The following is a 13,986-nucleotide window of genomic DNA, read 5'->3' as shown; positions in this document are numbered from 1 at the left end:
ACTCTGTGTAATCTTAATATTGAATGTATTTCTGACCTCAGTGAGAGCGGCTCACACATGCAACAGTCTGCCAACACATATTAGAGACTGTGACACATATCATTCATTTAAAACTAACTTAAAATCATAGCTAAAAGATAATCAAGTGTGTGACGATACTCTGACTGACTGAAAACCTGTAGCGTGCTTTGTTTATATTCTTTATGTGTTGCTGTCCTTGTTTTAAAATATTTATGTCTTCTTGTGAAATGTGCTCTATGGTTTTGCAGGTCCTGTTTTAATGTATTTCCTGTGTCCTCTGCAGCTGTCATTATAACTGCCCTGCCTTTCACTCCCCCTCTAACTTTAAACTGTATAAACACATAAACCTTTGCAGGATCTTCTTTTTTCAAAACCTGCATTGTTAATATCTGCTTGCAGACTTCTACCCCTCTATTACTGGTACACTGCTACTCTTTACAACATGTTTTTACCGACAACTATCAACAGAAATGTGCGTCACAATTTTTATCATATTGTGTGAAATGCAGCCTGTGTTAATGGCACAGCTTTTAAGCACAGTCAAAATGTCCATCTCTGCATTTTTTTTCCCCCACCAGTGCAGGGCAGCAAGTATATGTAATGAGACCTGTCACCATACACAGACTTTCAACGTCGCTGTCTTGATGTTCAAAAACTGAAATGAAATGTGTCATTTTTGAAGCATTTGTCAATTTCACAAAATTGTTACACCGGCTAAAATGTTATTTCTGCAAATGTTTCAAACGGATGGCTATTTGTGGGTAGCATATTAAATACTGTGATTATTACAAGGTGGCCTGGAATAGACAAAGCCACAGTTGAGAGCAGTCAGATCAACAAAGTGAGATGGCTAAAATTATGGCAACAGCATCAAACAGTTGCAGCTGAATCACAGTTGAATCACAGTCGACCCAAACTGGCGAGCTGAACTGGTGGAGAAGCTGATGAATAATAAATCCAAACTGTAAAGGTGTGTTAAATCAACAAGGAACTATCTCTGTGACTTTTCTCGTTTGATGTGTGTTTCCACAATCATTCTGTCCTGGCGTGACCTTGTCATAAAGATTCCCAGAATTCCTCTTGTCATCCTCGTCGCTGCTGTCTTCCGCAGGGGGTTTCTCCCTCTTTGTGTCATCTCCCATGTAATGCTCAAAGACGCTGGAGAAAGCCACGGCAGACAGCATGCACACCACCGGAGTCAGTGTCAGCATCAGACGCACCATCACGCCGGCGAAATAGACAGCGCTGATGGCATACAGGGCCACTGGGAGGAAAGAGAAAAAGAAGGAGGTGGGTGGGAGGAGGAGGAGGAGGTAGGGAGAGAGGGAGAACAAAGCAGACAAAGGTCAGACAAGGAGAAAGACGGTGTGAATGTAAAGGACAGACAGGAAATGGGGCAGTGTGTGTGAGAAGGCGATAAACACATGAAAAAGAGAAATTGAGTTGTAACGCAGCATAATCAGTCTACGTTGGCTCTGCAGAACTCAAACTCTGAATTGGAGAGAGTGCTGGCTGCCTCCTGTCCTTGAAAAGTGCCGACCCGGCTCAACAGGTGCATGGCTAATCAATAGCTGTAATTGGCTGATTAAGTCTGAGGGAGAAACAGGCTGCTGAAGGACTGTTTGCAGCGCTCAAAGGTCCTCTGTCCTTGATCTTGGCTGTCTTACTCTGTAAACATAAAAGTTTTGTTTGAGCTGTTTTTCCGAGTCGCCCTCAATGTTTTTCTTTCAGGCAGATGGAGAGCTGAGAGTGCATCACAATACTGGAGACAGAGGAGATACTGTACTGACGAGGATGTTTCCTAAAGCAGGAGGCATTCGATCTGATCCTGGAATGAGACTCCTGATCACTGCGCTGCCTGTTTTCAGTTTTATTTGACTTATAATATACTATTTAGAATTTATGCACTGTAACCACTGTTCATAGTTAAAGCTGGGAGAAAATCAAATATTGATATATTTAAATGCCTCAATGTCAATATTCTGACAGTTTTGCAGGATTGACTATTGGTGCTTTAAGGGAAGTGATGAGGGAGGATCAGTGGGAGGCGGCGCTGAAATTCATACACACCTCTTCCCCCTGCGCTAGGCATAGCTTGATTCAGCTTAAAATCCGTCTAAGAGTACACTGGACCAGGGCCAAACTGGCCGAGACTTTTCCTGATATTGACCCCTCTTGTCCCCGTTGTAAAAGTCAACCAGCTGATCATATGCACGTGTTCTGGTCCTGCCCACACCTTAGAACATTTTGGGTAGACATTTTTCAGGCTTACTCCACAATATGTGGTGTTAGCATCCCTCCAAACCCAATATGTGCCATTTTTGGCTTTACGGATGTAACTCGATCTCTTAAAGGCAAATCCCATATTATCATTGCTTTCACCTCTCTGCTTGCTAGACGTCAGATACTTCTCTTGTGGAAGGAACAAAGACCCCCCACATTCAACAGATGGATTAGAGACACCATGTCATTTCTGAAACTGGAAAAAATCAGATACACTCTGAAAGGTTTGAGAGAACCTGGACCCCCTTTCCTGATGTACTACAAGAGCATACAAAGCTCACTACAAGAAAAAGACTAGATGGCAACCCTCCCACCCTATGCAAGATTGTCAGTTACTGTTTGTAAGCACGCTCACCAACAAAAGTGAACATAAAAGCCAACCCCAGATTCACTCTTGCTTGGCATTTCACCTTGCTATATTTGTGGGTTTTTTTGGGGCGCTGCGGTCTGGCCCCTGGTCGCTATCGTTTTATAAAACCCTGACCTCACCTAAGTGATGTGAGGGTACATGCCCAGAAACGTCCTGAACACAGAAAATAAGAGGAAAAAAAAGAAAATACAGGCAGAGGGCAGAGAGAGGGATTACTACTGTATGAGTCTGACATTGTTTTTTAGAAAAATCCTGCATAGTATATCTTTTATAACAGAATAGAATAAATCATGATGATCAACTATAAATGTTGGTAAAACAAAAAGAGCTAAATAAAAAATAATAGTTATGATGATATTAGAATAAGTATAAATCTAAAATAAAACCACAGCTAAATTAAATAGATGGGTTTTTAGTTTCAAAGTTCAAATATCTTCAGCTCCTCTCAGATCCTCCTGAAGGCTGTTCCAGCAGCTTGGAGCGTGATGGCTGAAAGCAGCATCGCCAAATGTTTTTGTTCTGCTTTGTGGAACAGCTAAAAGAGAAGAACCGCAGGATCTGAGGGGCCGTGCTGGTTCATAAACCAAAAGCATTTCTGAGAGGTATTCTGGTTAACGGCCATATGAGGCCGCATAAACTAATAAAAGAATTTCAAAATCAATACAGAACCTAACAGGTAATCAGTTGTGTGCTCTCCTTTTTGTATTAAGCTCTTGTGCAGCAGAATTTTGAATTAATTTTAGCTGATTTATTGTATTCCTCAGTAGATCAGAAAGGAGACTGTTATAATAGTCTAGTTTCCTTCTTATAAAAGCAGCGTCAGTCTGTCTGTGCTGCTGTATTAGCTGAGTAAGAAATGACACATATTGTGCAGCTATTTCAGGAAGCACAGTGTCTGTGCTTTGAACTAAATGCTGAACATGAGCAGGCAACATGGCAACAATGACAACGCTATCATGCAGTTTTAATTAAAGGTTTAATGTCTATCATGTTCAACTAATCAGCCTCAAAGCGTCATCCCTACAAAATTTGGACAATGTGTAATTTTGACCTGATGATGGAGCTAGCGAAAAAGTCAGAGCATCACCAAAGTTGCTTCCTGAGGGTATCATGAATGTCAGTACTAAATTTAATGGCCATTTTATTCAATATATGTTGAGACATTTCAGTCTGGACACAAGTGGAAGGATGGACGACTGACACTGCCTTCCCTTAAACCAAAAAATGACTTCCTTGAAACAAAGCTGAACATAAACTTCTTGCGCTGGTACGTCATGAGGAGGGTCCTGTATTTATATGTTGAGTAACACTGACGATGTCATTAAAGCAACTTCTCCCCCTCTAGCTTTTCCAAGTGGTATTATTGTTGGTGCCACTGTTGCCAAGTCAACCAGATCACTTCCTATTTTCCTCAGAGGATAGAAACGACCAAAAACACAGGACACATAATAACTGCAAAGAACTTACATTAAAACTCTTTGATAATTGGAGATAGCTGCCGATAGCTTCCAAGAAAAACCAAAGCGCTATCCTCTTCCTGTTTTGGTTGTGCAATAATAACGCACTTCCTTTGTGGCACAAATCGAGCCTTAATTTTGCTGGGAGATCTCACCCAGGGGCAGACAGAATTGCACAGTGAAAGCAAGGTTTATGGAGGATCTAATCTCACCTCTGTTGGGGTCATTATTCTGTAGCCATTACAAATTCGTGTCATCAACATTTATTTCATAATGATAAGTTAAAGCAAAAAAAAATTGTCTATTTCTACTTTCAAAGAAAAAAATGAGACAGAAATTCACAGTGGGGTAAAACACTTATGTACTTTGTCACTCTGCTACAGCAGAAACAAAAGTTTCGGAGCATAATTTTAAAAACTGTCGAGCTGCGATTTAAATAAAATGCTCCTACCAAACACTCGTTCATCATTGATGTTCTTGATACAGAACCAGAGGCCTGCTGGGAACGTGCACACCAGGATGTGGAGGTCGAAGAAGAAGGAGACCCACGTCGTCGGCTGGTGCTCCGACACTGACGCTATGATGGGGATGTGGATCTTAGCGTAGCTGAGGATAGAGGGAGGGGGAGGGGGAGACAGACAGGATGTAATTCATGTTGGGTTGCGCGCGTTGGGAGCACTGAGACAAATTATACAATAGATCCTCCTGATTAACTCCAGAATTATGAGGAAAAAAGATAATTTACCTCCCTGGCATGCTCATGGTAAAATATGAACAAATTTAGCAGCAGAGATGAGTAATGCTCTTTTTGGCTGTTAGTTTTTGTGATCTGTGTGCTCCCTCTTTATTCATTATTACAGCACTTTCTATACGATTTTAAATATTTCTCTCTAAAGTGTTTTGTGATTACAGCTGGGTAAGAGAAAACACACAGCACATTAAGGAATTAGTATCAGCCTCCAGAGGAAGGGAAAAAACTATCCCATACTGCTTCAGTCAGCAAACAGGAGGGTAGGGAGGAGGGGATTGATTGGGTGTGCTGAAATATCAAACACGTTGCAGTGCATTTGGAGAACACAGGGTGCCTGATGCTGTTTGGAAGTAAGACAATAGTTCAACATAGTGCCTGCGCTGTACTGTTTTTCCCTCTGGGATGGTGCACGGGGGTTTACAGCCGTCTCAGGAAACACACTCGATTGAACAAGTGTTGCATCGACAGTGAGAGTGTGAAGGTCAGCAGAGCTTACCCAGTGTCCCAGAGAGAGTAGAAACGACCACTCCATGGAGCAATGTATCCTGGGGAAAGAAAAGACAATCAATACAGAAATATAAAGCGTTTGTATTTTCATGTTTACCATGTGAGCCCTGGAATACAACGACCGCTGGTGGGCGTGGAGGAAGTTTGTTGAATTATGTTTATGTAAAGTGAGATAAGTTAGTTATTAAAACAACTTTTAAATACTTTCATTAGATTATCCTTTGTTAGAACCAAAAGATTAAAGTATTTAGTTATTATAAAATACTTGAGTACTATATTAAGGCTTCCATTAGCCTTCTTAACCATTAATACAAAGTTACCACAAGATAAATCGGCAAACTTTCTGTTGCTGCTGTTACATAAGTTAGACGCAGCGATGAAGCACCCTCTTTGCTCTCCTCCTGATCAGTTCAACATTTGCCTGGTTAGCATCAGCTAACAGCAGCAGTGGCAGCTAATGCTAGCCGAGTGATGCCGACAGTCAGCCCTGTCACTGTGTATGAGCATGCGGGTGGACTCTCACCAACTGTTCCTGAAATGGAGCTCACACTCCTGCAACAATAGTTTCCGAGTGTCTCATGATACACAAAATGAGAGCAACGGTGGGGCAAGGAGGTATCGAGCAGCAGCTCTACAGAGGAATAAGATTTTACCCATTTTATGTAGTGAAAAAAATTAACTTTATGTTTAAATGTGGGATGTTTTGCTGCAATTACTGTTTACGTCGAATGAATACTGACATTCAAATCTAGCACTCAGGTCCTCGTCTACTCATGCCCATCTCTACATCACACTTAGCGGGTATATTCCTGAGGATCCAAGGATGCAAGGTGTTGAGTACGAGCTCTTGTGATCAAGCTCCCAGGAACAGTTTCGGGCTTTGAAGCCAATTACAACTTCAGGGTCCATCACGTGACGCCATTGGGCCCAAAAAGCGATGTAACTTTCGGTATGAATGCTTTCTTTCTTGGAAATAACCAGGCTTTGTTTGTGTGTGCTGCGTGTTGTGTTTTGTGTGAGATTTTGCACCCAAATGACACGTATACTCTAGCACTGCTAAGGGACGCAACTATGTCATTGGCAGGTGTATTACTCAGGACCAAACGAAGCTCAGTGTTTAGTGTGAAGTTGTTTGGATAACCAGTTCTCACAATCACAATCAATTGGCCAAGTATGTATGCACATACAAGGAATTTGACTCCGGTCATTTGTTGCTCTCAATATACATACAAAAAATAGACATCCAGCTAAAAACTTGAAAAAGCTGCCAGCAGCAAAACCAGAGGCAAAGCAATCGGACTGTTCTGAACATTTCAAACTGGCACTGCACTGGTTATTTATAAAGCAAACTCAACTCAACTCTGCAGCTTTGAATAAATAAAACGGCAAACACTATCTGACCCAAGGGCCTAGAAAAATGTGCACAAGTAGCAAAGGTTGCCTGAGGGGAAAAAAAAAAGGATGTCTACAGTATAGTTTTAATATTCATTGTGTGAAACAAAACTGAAATATATCATGTATCATGAGGAAAAGAGCATCAACTTATTCGAAGCCCTTGAAAACTTGGTTTCTGATCTTATGTATTTCTGTATCACAATAAATATTTATGACGAAATAAGCAACAATCAAGATAGAGTTCACAAAGAAAATCCTTGGGCCCTAATTAGATTGAGTACAACCAAGCAGGCAGGGGGGGCTCTTTGTAATCGTTTTCAGTGAGAGTGAAGTGTTTTGCTCGCTGCTTTGCGTTTTTGAGCGGCTCATGTTTTTCCACTCACATGCAGGAGCACCCTGAACACCTCGAGTTGAAAAACCATAACTCAGATTGGAAAAGCGCCCAGTGTCATTGGCCTTTTTTCTCTTTGTCCAATCGGATAAATTGAGAGGCGGGCCTCCTGTGCTGGTGGTGATGACAACAAGTGGTAGTGTACAGTGTTAAGCTGACGTTAGCTCACTTTGATAGCTTTAACTACTTTCTTACATTTAATAGCAGGTTGCCAAACTGTCCCCGACTCATACTAAAATAAACCTTGACCAGGTGAAGCTCCTGGACCAGCTAGTGGTACTCCCTGTGGTTTTTTCCTTTTTCGGAGGGTTTCATATACAGATGGAGCCACCTAGAATTTTCCCTCCCAACGGAAGGCCTTTCGACTGCCAGTCAGTTCCCAGTCCACTCCCAGCCACTGGTTTCCTGACAAAGCATGTCTAGATTCTACTGTAAACAGGCTCAATCTCATTCCAGTCAAGGACCTGGCAAGGTCCCAGCGGGGATCTGCTACAGATCCTCCAGGGTCCCATCACGAAGGTATGGGAAATTCTAGGTGACTACATCTGTACCTACACGGACCTCTGTTTCCCTGTGACCAAAGTACTATTTGGAAACTGCCTCTCATCCTCAACTGGAGCCAGAGAGCCCTCCGTCTATCTTATTTTTCTTTTGCATAGCAACATTAAAAAAAGATGCAGCAACTTGCAAAAGTCGCTCTGTCTGATTGGAGCTTTTGTTTTTATTGATGTAATAGTTTAAAGACACTGTGGACCTTCTGATCACCAGGAGGGAAGAGTAGTAATGTTTTGGTCTTCATGTTGTTTGTTTGTATGCACATGCAAGACAACGCACGTACTCATCATGCTGTTGGATTTGTGCGATTCTGATGTAAACGAAACGCAACGCATTAAGCTCGTTAGACCTCAAGGATACCCCCAGTGTGTTTTGATGAAAAACTGTATGTAAACATAACTTTTGTTTGTCTACCAGAAAATTCCACAGGGCACCTTTAACATTCAAAAACTCAGATATCTGATCCGTTTCATCAGGACTGTGTGGTTTTGACAATGCTGGCACCACAGGCTAACAACCCTTTTTTGATTCAAATGCTGCTGAACGCTGTTTGGGCCGCCTACTTTAAACCAGTGAGTGAGCACAGAGAACAACAAAAACAAAACTGAAATCTCTGATGCTGAACAACCAAAACTGTTCTAACTTCAAGAGAAAATCTGGACATCATACTTTAGTCAGATGTTCATTGAGAGAATATCAGGGCCTTAAATAACATTCATATGTATCCCAGCAACTTAACTGTGTAAAGCAGGATTTTCTGCCAACTGTGGTTCCAAACCAAAAAAAAAAAAAACCCAGAAGAGAACGTGTCAATGCTGAAAATGTATTCTATTGATGGTACTTAATTACTGGAATTGACTTGTTTATAAATGTAACTGAAACCATTTAAGCTGCAAATTAGACCGCACAGGGCATTTTATGCGCGCATACAAATGTCTTATTTTGGTTAGGCTTTGATGTGGAATACATTTCAGCTCTGAACTGTTGCTTGGGGGCTCTCACAACCACTCACACACACTCACATATGTGCGCCGACAACACAAACAAAAGCTTTAGCCCCATATTTCAAATTCTGTGACATGTTTGCACCAACATTCGGCTGTACCCTGTCCTTTGATGGTCTTTAAAAAGATTGTGGATAATGCATTTAATAACCGCCATCATCAAAAAATAGGAGCACTTTTTAAATAAGATGTTGCAAGGCGCTGAACCAAAGCAGGCAAGAAAAAGATATGAAAAAGCAATAAAAGAGAGATGAAGCAGATATTTTGAGAGCTGATCTAAAGGATGACACTGATTTAACCAATCAATACTTGGCTCCGTGTTCAAGATACTGAGAAAACCCACCCAGCTTATGAGATGAAAAAGTCTGACAGACCGGAGAACATGCGCAGTTTCCCTGCAAAACTGGCATATCACCAAACAGTCACTGACTCCCACTGCTCTATTCAGATGGCTGACACATCACAACGTTCACCAGACGTCCAGTTGAAGCCAGGGTCCTCAGGAGACTTCTGCATCCACGTGAGTGGCCAGTCAGTTCTAAAACAGGCAGGCGACCAATCCAAGGATGCCAATATCACTGTGGATGTGAGGTGCCACCACCTTTTTGCACTGGGCACAAGGCCTGGCTGCAGTGTTTACATAATGAGGAGTGACAGACTGTCAGTTTGCTGGTTAAGGCGAGTAAATAATCTGCTGCTTTAATCAAGGTGAGAAAACCAATATAAAATGTTGGGTAGAAACTGTCACATGCTTTATTACAGGGTACCTGCAGGGCCTTAAAAGTATTAACAAGCATTGAATTTAAAATTTCTTCGTAAGACCTTAAAAATATTGAATTTTGTTGAAAAAGTATTGAATTTTGTTTACAAAGGTTTTAAATTGTTTTCTTGTCCTTTCGCAGAATTATATAAATATTGTAACATCATTAATAACTGTCAAACCTATAAAATGTTTTGTGTGTGTGATGTTAGAATAATCTCTCTTTGGTGTTACTTATGGATGTATAAAGAGGTGTGACTCACATGACTTTAGGATTCACATTACATTGATTAATTTGTGGCAGCCTGCCGTGATATTAGCATTTCCTGACATATTGATCTCCTATTTTTGGACATTAGGAACGCTATTGGATAATATACCATTCAGTTATTCAGCGCACCACACTCTGAGCAGACTGTACTCTAAGTACAGACGGCAGCAGCAGAATGCCTAGTGCAGTGAAAGTGAAACTTAACCGTTCATTATTTCATATAGATATAAAATGCTCTATTTCTTACAGTGCCCTTGTTTTAGTGTTGTTCATTGTTTTTCCACGCTACTTTAGAAGAAACCGCTGGGTCCAGTGGAAACCGTGGACCCCACAGTCAAGCGCTAGCTTTAAAAGTTTACTTTCACTTCCATCTGCAGCAGCTGCTCCTCTAACCCAATTTATCAATCTGCTCAGTTCACCACCCCACGACTCAAACTCAACAAAGAGCTGCTGAGGAAAAAACATTTAAAGTCACATTTGCGTTGCATTAATGGATTAGCAAAAACCTCAGAATTAAGGGAGAGAACATGGAATGATCACAAAGGGACATACACACACAAAAGCGCGAGCTATGTCAGTGAGATGAGAAAACAAAACGTCTCACACTTTGCACTAACAAGCTAACGTTAGCTTGTTGCATCGTCTGTAGCGCAGGGTGTGAACCCGCAAGCTTTTTGTGGCTCTACGCCAACTCTTTGAGCAGAGGTGGTTTGGATCCTGGAAACTGGGGACTGCAGACCACCTTTTTTGGGGGAGTTTTTCCTTATCCACTGTGAGGGTCCAAAGGACAGAGGGATGTCGTATGCTGTAAAGCCCTCTGAGGCAAATTGTGATTTGTGATATTGGGCTTTATAAATAAAATTGAATTGAATATACTTCGAATGACAAAATTAGTGCAATATTCGAAACCATGAATCCCAACTCTGCGATCATGGCTACTTCCTTACGTGGAAGCAACAAGTACATCACCAAATCTTGTCTGGCTCCGTTCATCACCAAACAGCTGACTGACCAAGTCAGTGAGGTCATCAACTTTGTTGTTATGTTTGACGAAAGCCTCAACAAAACAACAATCACCAAATGGCTGAATATGAATGTGAGTGGCCTATTATAGTAAAAGGTTTTATTAAATTCTGGTACTTAGCAGTGGTGGAATGTAACTACGTACATTTACTCAAGTGCTGTACTTACGTACAATTTTAAGGCAGTTGTACTTTACGGGAGTACTTTCACAGTATGCTACTTTATTGTTCTTCTCCACTACATTTTGGAGACAAATAGAGCACTTCACTAAATTTATTTGATGACTTTAGTTACTTTGGAGATTCAGATTACTAACACTACAATTAACTAATAGATAAATGATGATGCACTGTTACAGATTAAACTACTCAGATATAAACATAGTAATTAAAATGAGCTTCACTTGTATCAGCAGTGACATTTAAAGTGATTAACACATTAATGCAGGGGTGTCCAAACATCTTTTGAATGGGGTGGATTAGATAATATGAAAACAGCTGAGGGCCAGTTGCTTCTCGCATTACATGGGTTACTAAAAAATGAAAAAATAATAAAAAACTCACATACAAATTAAACAAATGCAAATGTTTCATCTGTCACTGAAAAAATAGTCAACTTTCCACTTCTCCTGAAAACAGCTGCCCTCGCAGACGATATCACGCTTTTTTGCTAAGACCATGTCTATTTTGAAAGACAAGCTGTTGGCGGTTTACGATTGGCCCCTGGGCTGGACTTTGGACATGCTTGCATTAATGTGTCATTAATTATAAATCGTTAATATAATATATATGAATCTCAAAGTGTTTTTTTTACTTGAGTACATTTTTCCATGCAGGACTTTACTTGCAGCAGAGTATTTTTGTCACCCACCACTGGTTGGGGCCTACTTACTAAATAATTATTTTCTAAGGCTTAAAATCCATACTGATTTTCCATTCTATATCTTCCATAGCTTTTGTCAGTATGGCTTTGAAGTTGGCATTAAATTTCATTCAGTATTAAAAATGTCTTAAAAAGTCTTAAATCTCACTTGGAGAACCCTGAGGGTACTTCATATAAAGGCTCATAACACACTGCAGAATAGGTGTGCATACACAACCTCAGGGGACAAGCGATCTCTCTTCTCACACAGTAAACTCTACAAGCTTTATAAGACCAGTCTGAGGTAATGAAGCACTAGATAAGGAAAACAAAGCCAGTGTCAAAAAGATGGTAGGCTATGTCATCCTAAATATGAACTCTTTATCAGGAGACAAATAAAATCAATAAATAGCAAGCAGGCAACATTTGAAAGGTCTGAACCTTGTGGCCAAATCGCAGGCAGAGCTGAAAATAATGGAGAAAAACATTAACAAGGACAAAGTTCAACCAGCCAGCTGTGCATATCAGGGTTCAATCAGGCCAGTCAAAAATAACACTCATATAATCCCACAAAAAGGCCCTCGATAGAGCACAGTCCACCAACGCTCAACAGTTCTTCAACTTGCAAAGCTGCAGCGTCCATATCAGTTTATATTTGTTTATCATTTGCCTTCTGGGTTTAATTTTCTGACAAACCAAATGCTGATTAGCAGCCCACTGGGAGGCCTGGAGGTCAGACCACCAGGGGGGATAGTGTATGAGCATACTGTAACTTCTGGCTAAATAAAGAAAACAAAATCTGAAATGGCTGAAATCCCAGATCTGGATCACCATCAAAAATATCAAGCCAACTGATCTTTGCACAAAAGGCTATTTTCCCACCAAACCTCAGCCAAATTCAGGGTAATTTTTTTTTATATATTGTGCTAATAAACAGACAAACAGATGGGGGTGAAAACATTACCACATTCTATTATGTTACAAACTAGATGCAGTTTTTTGTTGGCAGTGGCACCAACACATCCTAATTGGAGGATGATCTGCCACAGTAACGCTGGACCGCTCATCTTTACGAAGTTTACTACATAACAGCGCCTCATGTATGAGCCACTTTTGTTGTGTCAGACTTCCATGTGTGACTGGACAACATGAACAAAGTTTAATTTAACTTGTTGACATTCACAGGAATATTCTGACTGCATTATAGAGACTCAAATGTTATATTTCCTAGACTGGGCAGGCCTATTACTGTTGTTGATATATTGATATACCAGGTAGGCTTTCCTTTAAGAGCATACAGCCAGGTATAGTTCATTTTGTCAGCTATTTTTATTAAGTCCTACTGCTGTGTCAAATGTCCTTGTTATTTTTATCATATTTAGTCAACCTGATCCGGTTATATTTTTTAGTCAAGTAATCGTTTTAGTTTACCAAAAGTCTGGGTGTTTTAGTCTTATCTTAGAGCTTGGACCTACTTTGTGCATTGAACGTCTGTGGACAGCCCCTGTCACGTGGATACCCTCACAACTCTATTCAAAATACAACACAACTAACCTAACCCAACTGAGGGTCCACGTCACCCCCAGCAGTTAACAGGAGGGCTAGAAGGCAGGCTTCGGGTAAAAGTGAAACGAAGAAGATGCTGCTGGATCTGGAGTGAATGTCTGTCGAATATCTAACTTAAAACTAACTTCTCAATGGTGCCGCCGATGCAGCTGGCTTGATTGCAGTATTTAGATGGGATGGGACTGGGACTGGCCTTTGGAACAAGAGATTGAAGACACGCGATCACAGACACTATGACTTGGTCCTTAGTCAAAGAAAAACAGAGCTTTTTTTAATTAAGTTCTAGTCAATGAAAACTGTTGACATCTAATTTGACATTTTAGTCAAAAATTACTTCACAGACTGTCTCTGGTCATTATCAAATTAAGAACACGGGTTGAATGATTAGCTATTTTGCAGAGAGTGTCTAGTCTAGTGGTCTGATGAGATCTATTTAAAGAATTCATCCAGACATGAAACTACTGGTTTATATATTTATTTTGTAGGGGAGTTATGTTTATAGAGACATTTTTGTGTCTAGCCTCTCCTGCACAACGTCTTAACATTTTAAACTCTGTCTTTTCTGAACACATGTATATTAAATAAACTAAATTTTGAACCAAGACGATTCAATAACTTGCCTGAGGCCCATATAAAACAATGACAGTTGTACAAACCCAAGCCCTGTTGTTGTCATTGTTAAATTTAACTTTAGTTTCTGCAGTACCTACTATGCTCATTGTGTTACCAGTCGAGTCCTGATGGAAAAAACAGACCAGACGCCGAAACTAT

The 13,986-nt window shown here is 40.6% G+C and overlaps 1 protein-coding gene across 1 annotated transcript in view; it reads right to left on the bottom strand.

The window, feature by feature from the left end:
- The window catches only part of LOC126384297 (dolichyl-diphosphooligosaccharide--protein glycosyltransferase subunit STT3B), a 117,317-nt gene that overhangs the window by 15,926 nt on the left and 87,405 nt on the right, over positions 1–13,986 (bottom strand). Inside the window, exons 8-10 of the mRNA XM_050035267.1 lie at positions 5,379–5,427; positions 4,583–4,737; positions 1,074–1,285 (exon numbers count right to left, since the gene is read on the bottom strand). Of these exons, the coding sequence (XP_049891224.1) occupies positions 1,074–1,285; positions 4,583–4,737; positions 5,379–5,427 (416 nt within the window). The remainder of the gene's footprint in view (positions 1–1,073; positions 1,286–4,582; positions 4,738–5,378; positions 5,428–13,986) is intronic.

Source organism: Epinephelus moara, chromosome 22 (genome assembly GCF_006386435.1).
Source record: "Epinephelus moara isolate mb chromosome 22, YSFRI_EMoa_1.0, whole genome shotgun sequence".
NCBI classification, from domain to species: Eukaryota; Metazoa; Chordata; class Actinopteri; order Perciformes; family Serranidae; genus Epinephelus; species Epinephelus moara.
This window is presented reverse-complemented; position numbering and strand designations above follow the sequence as displayed.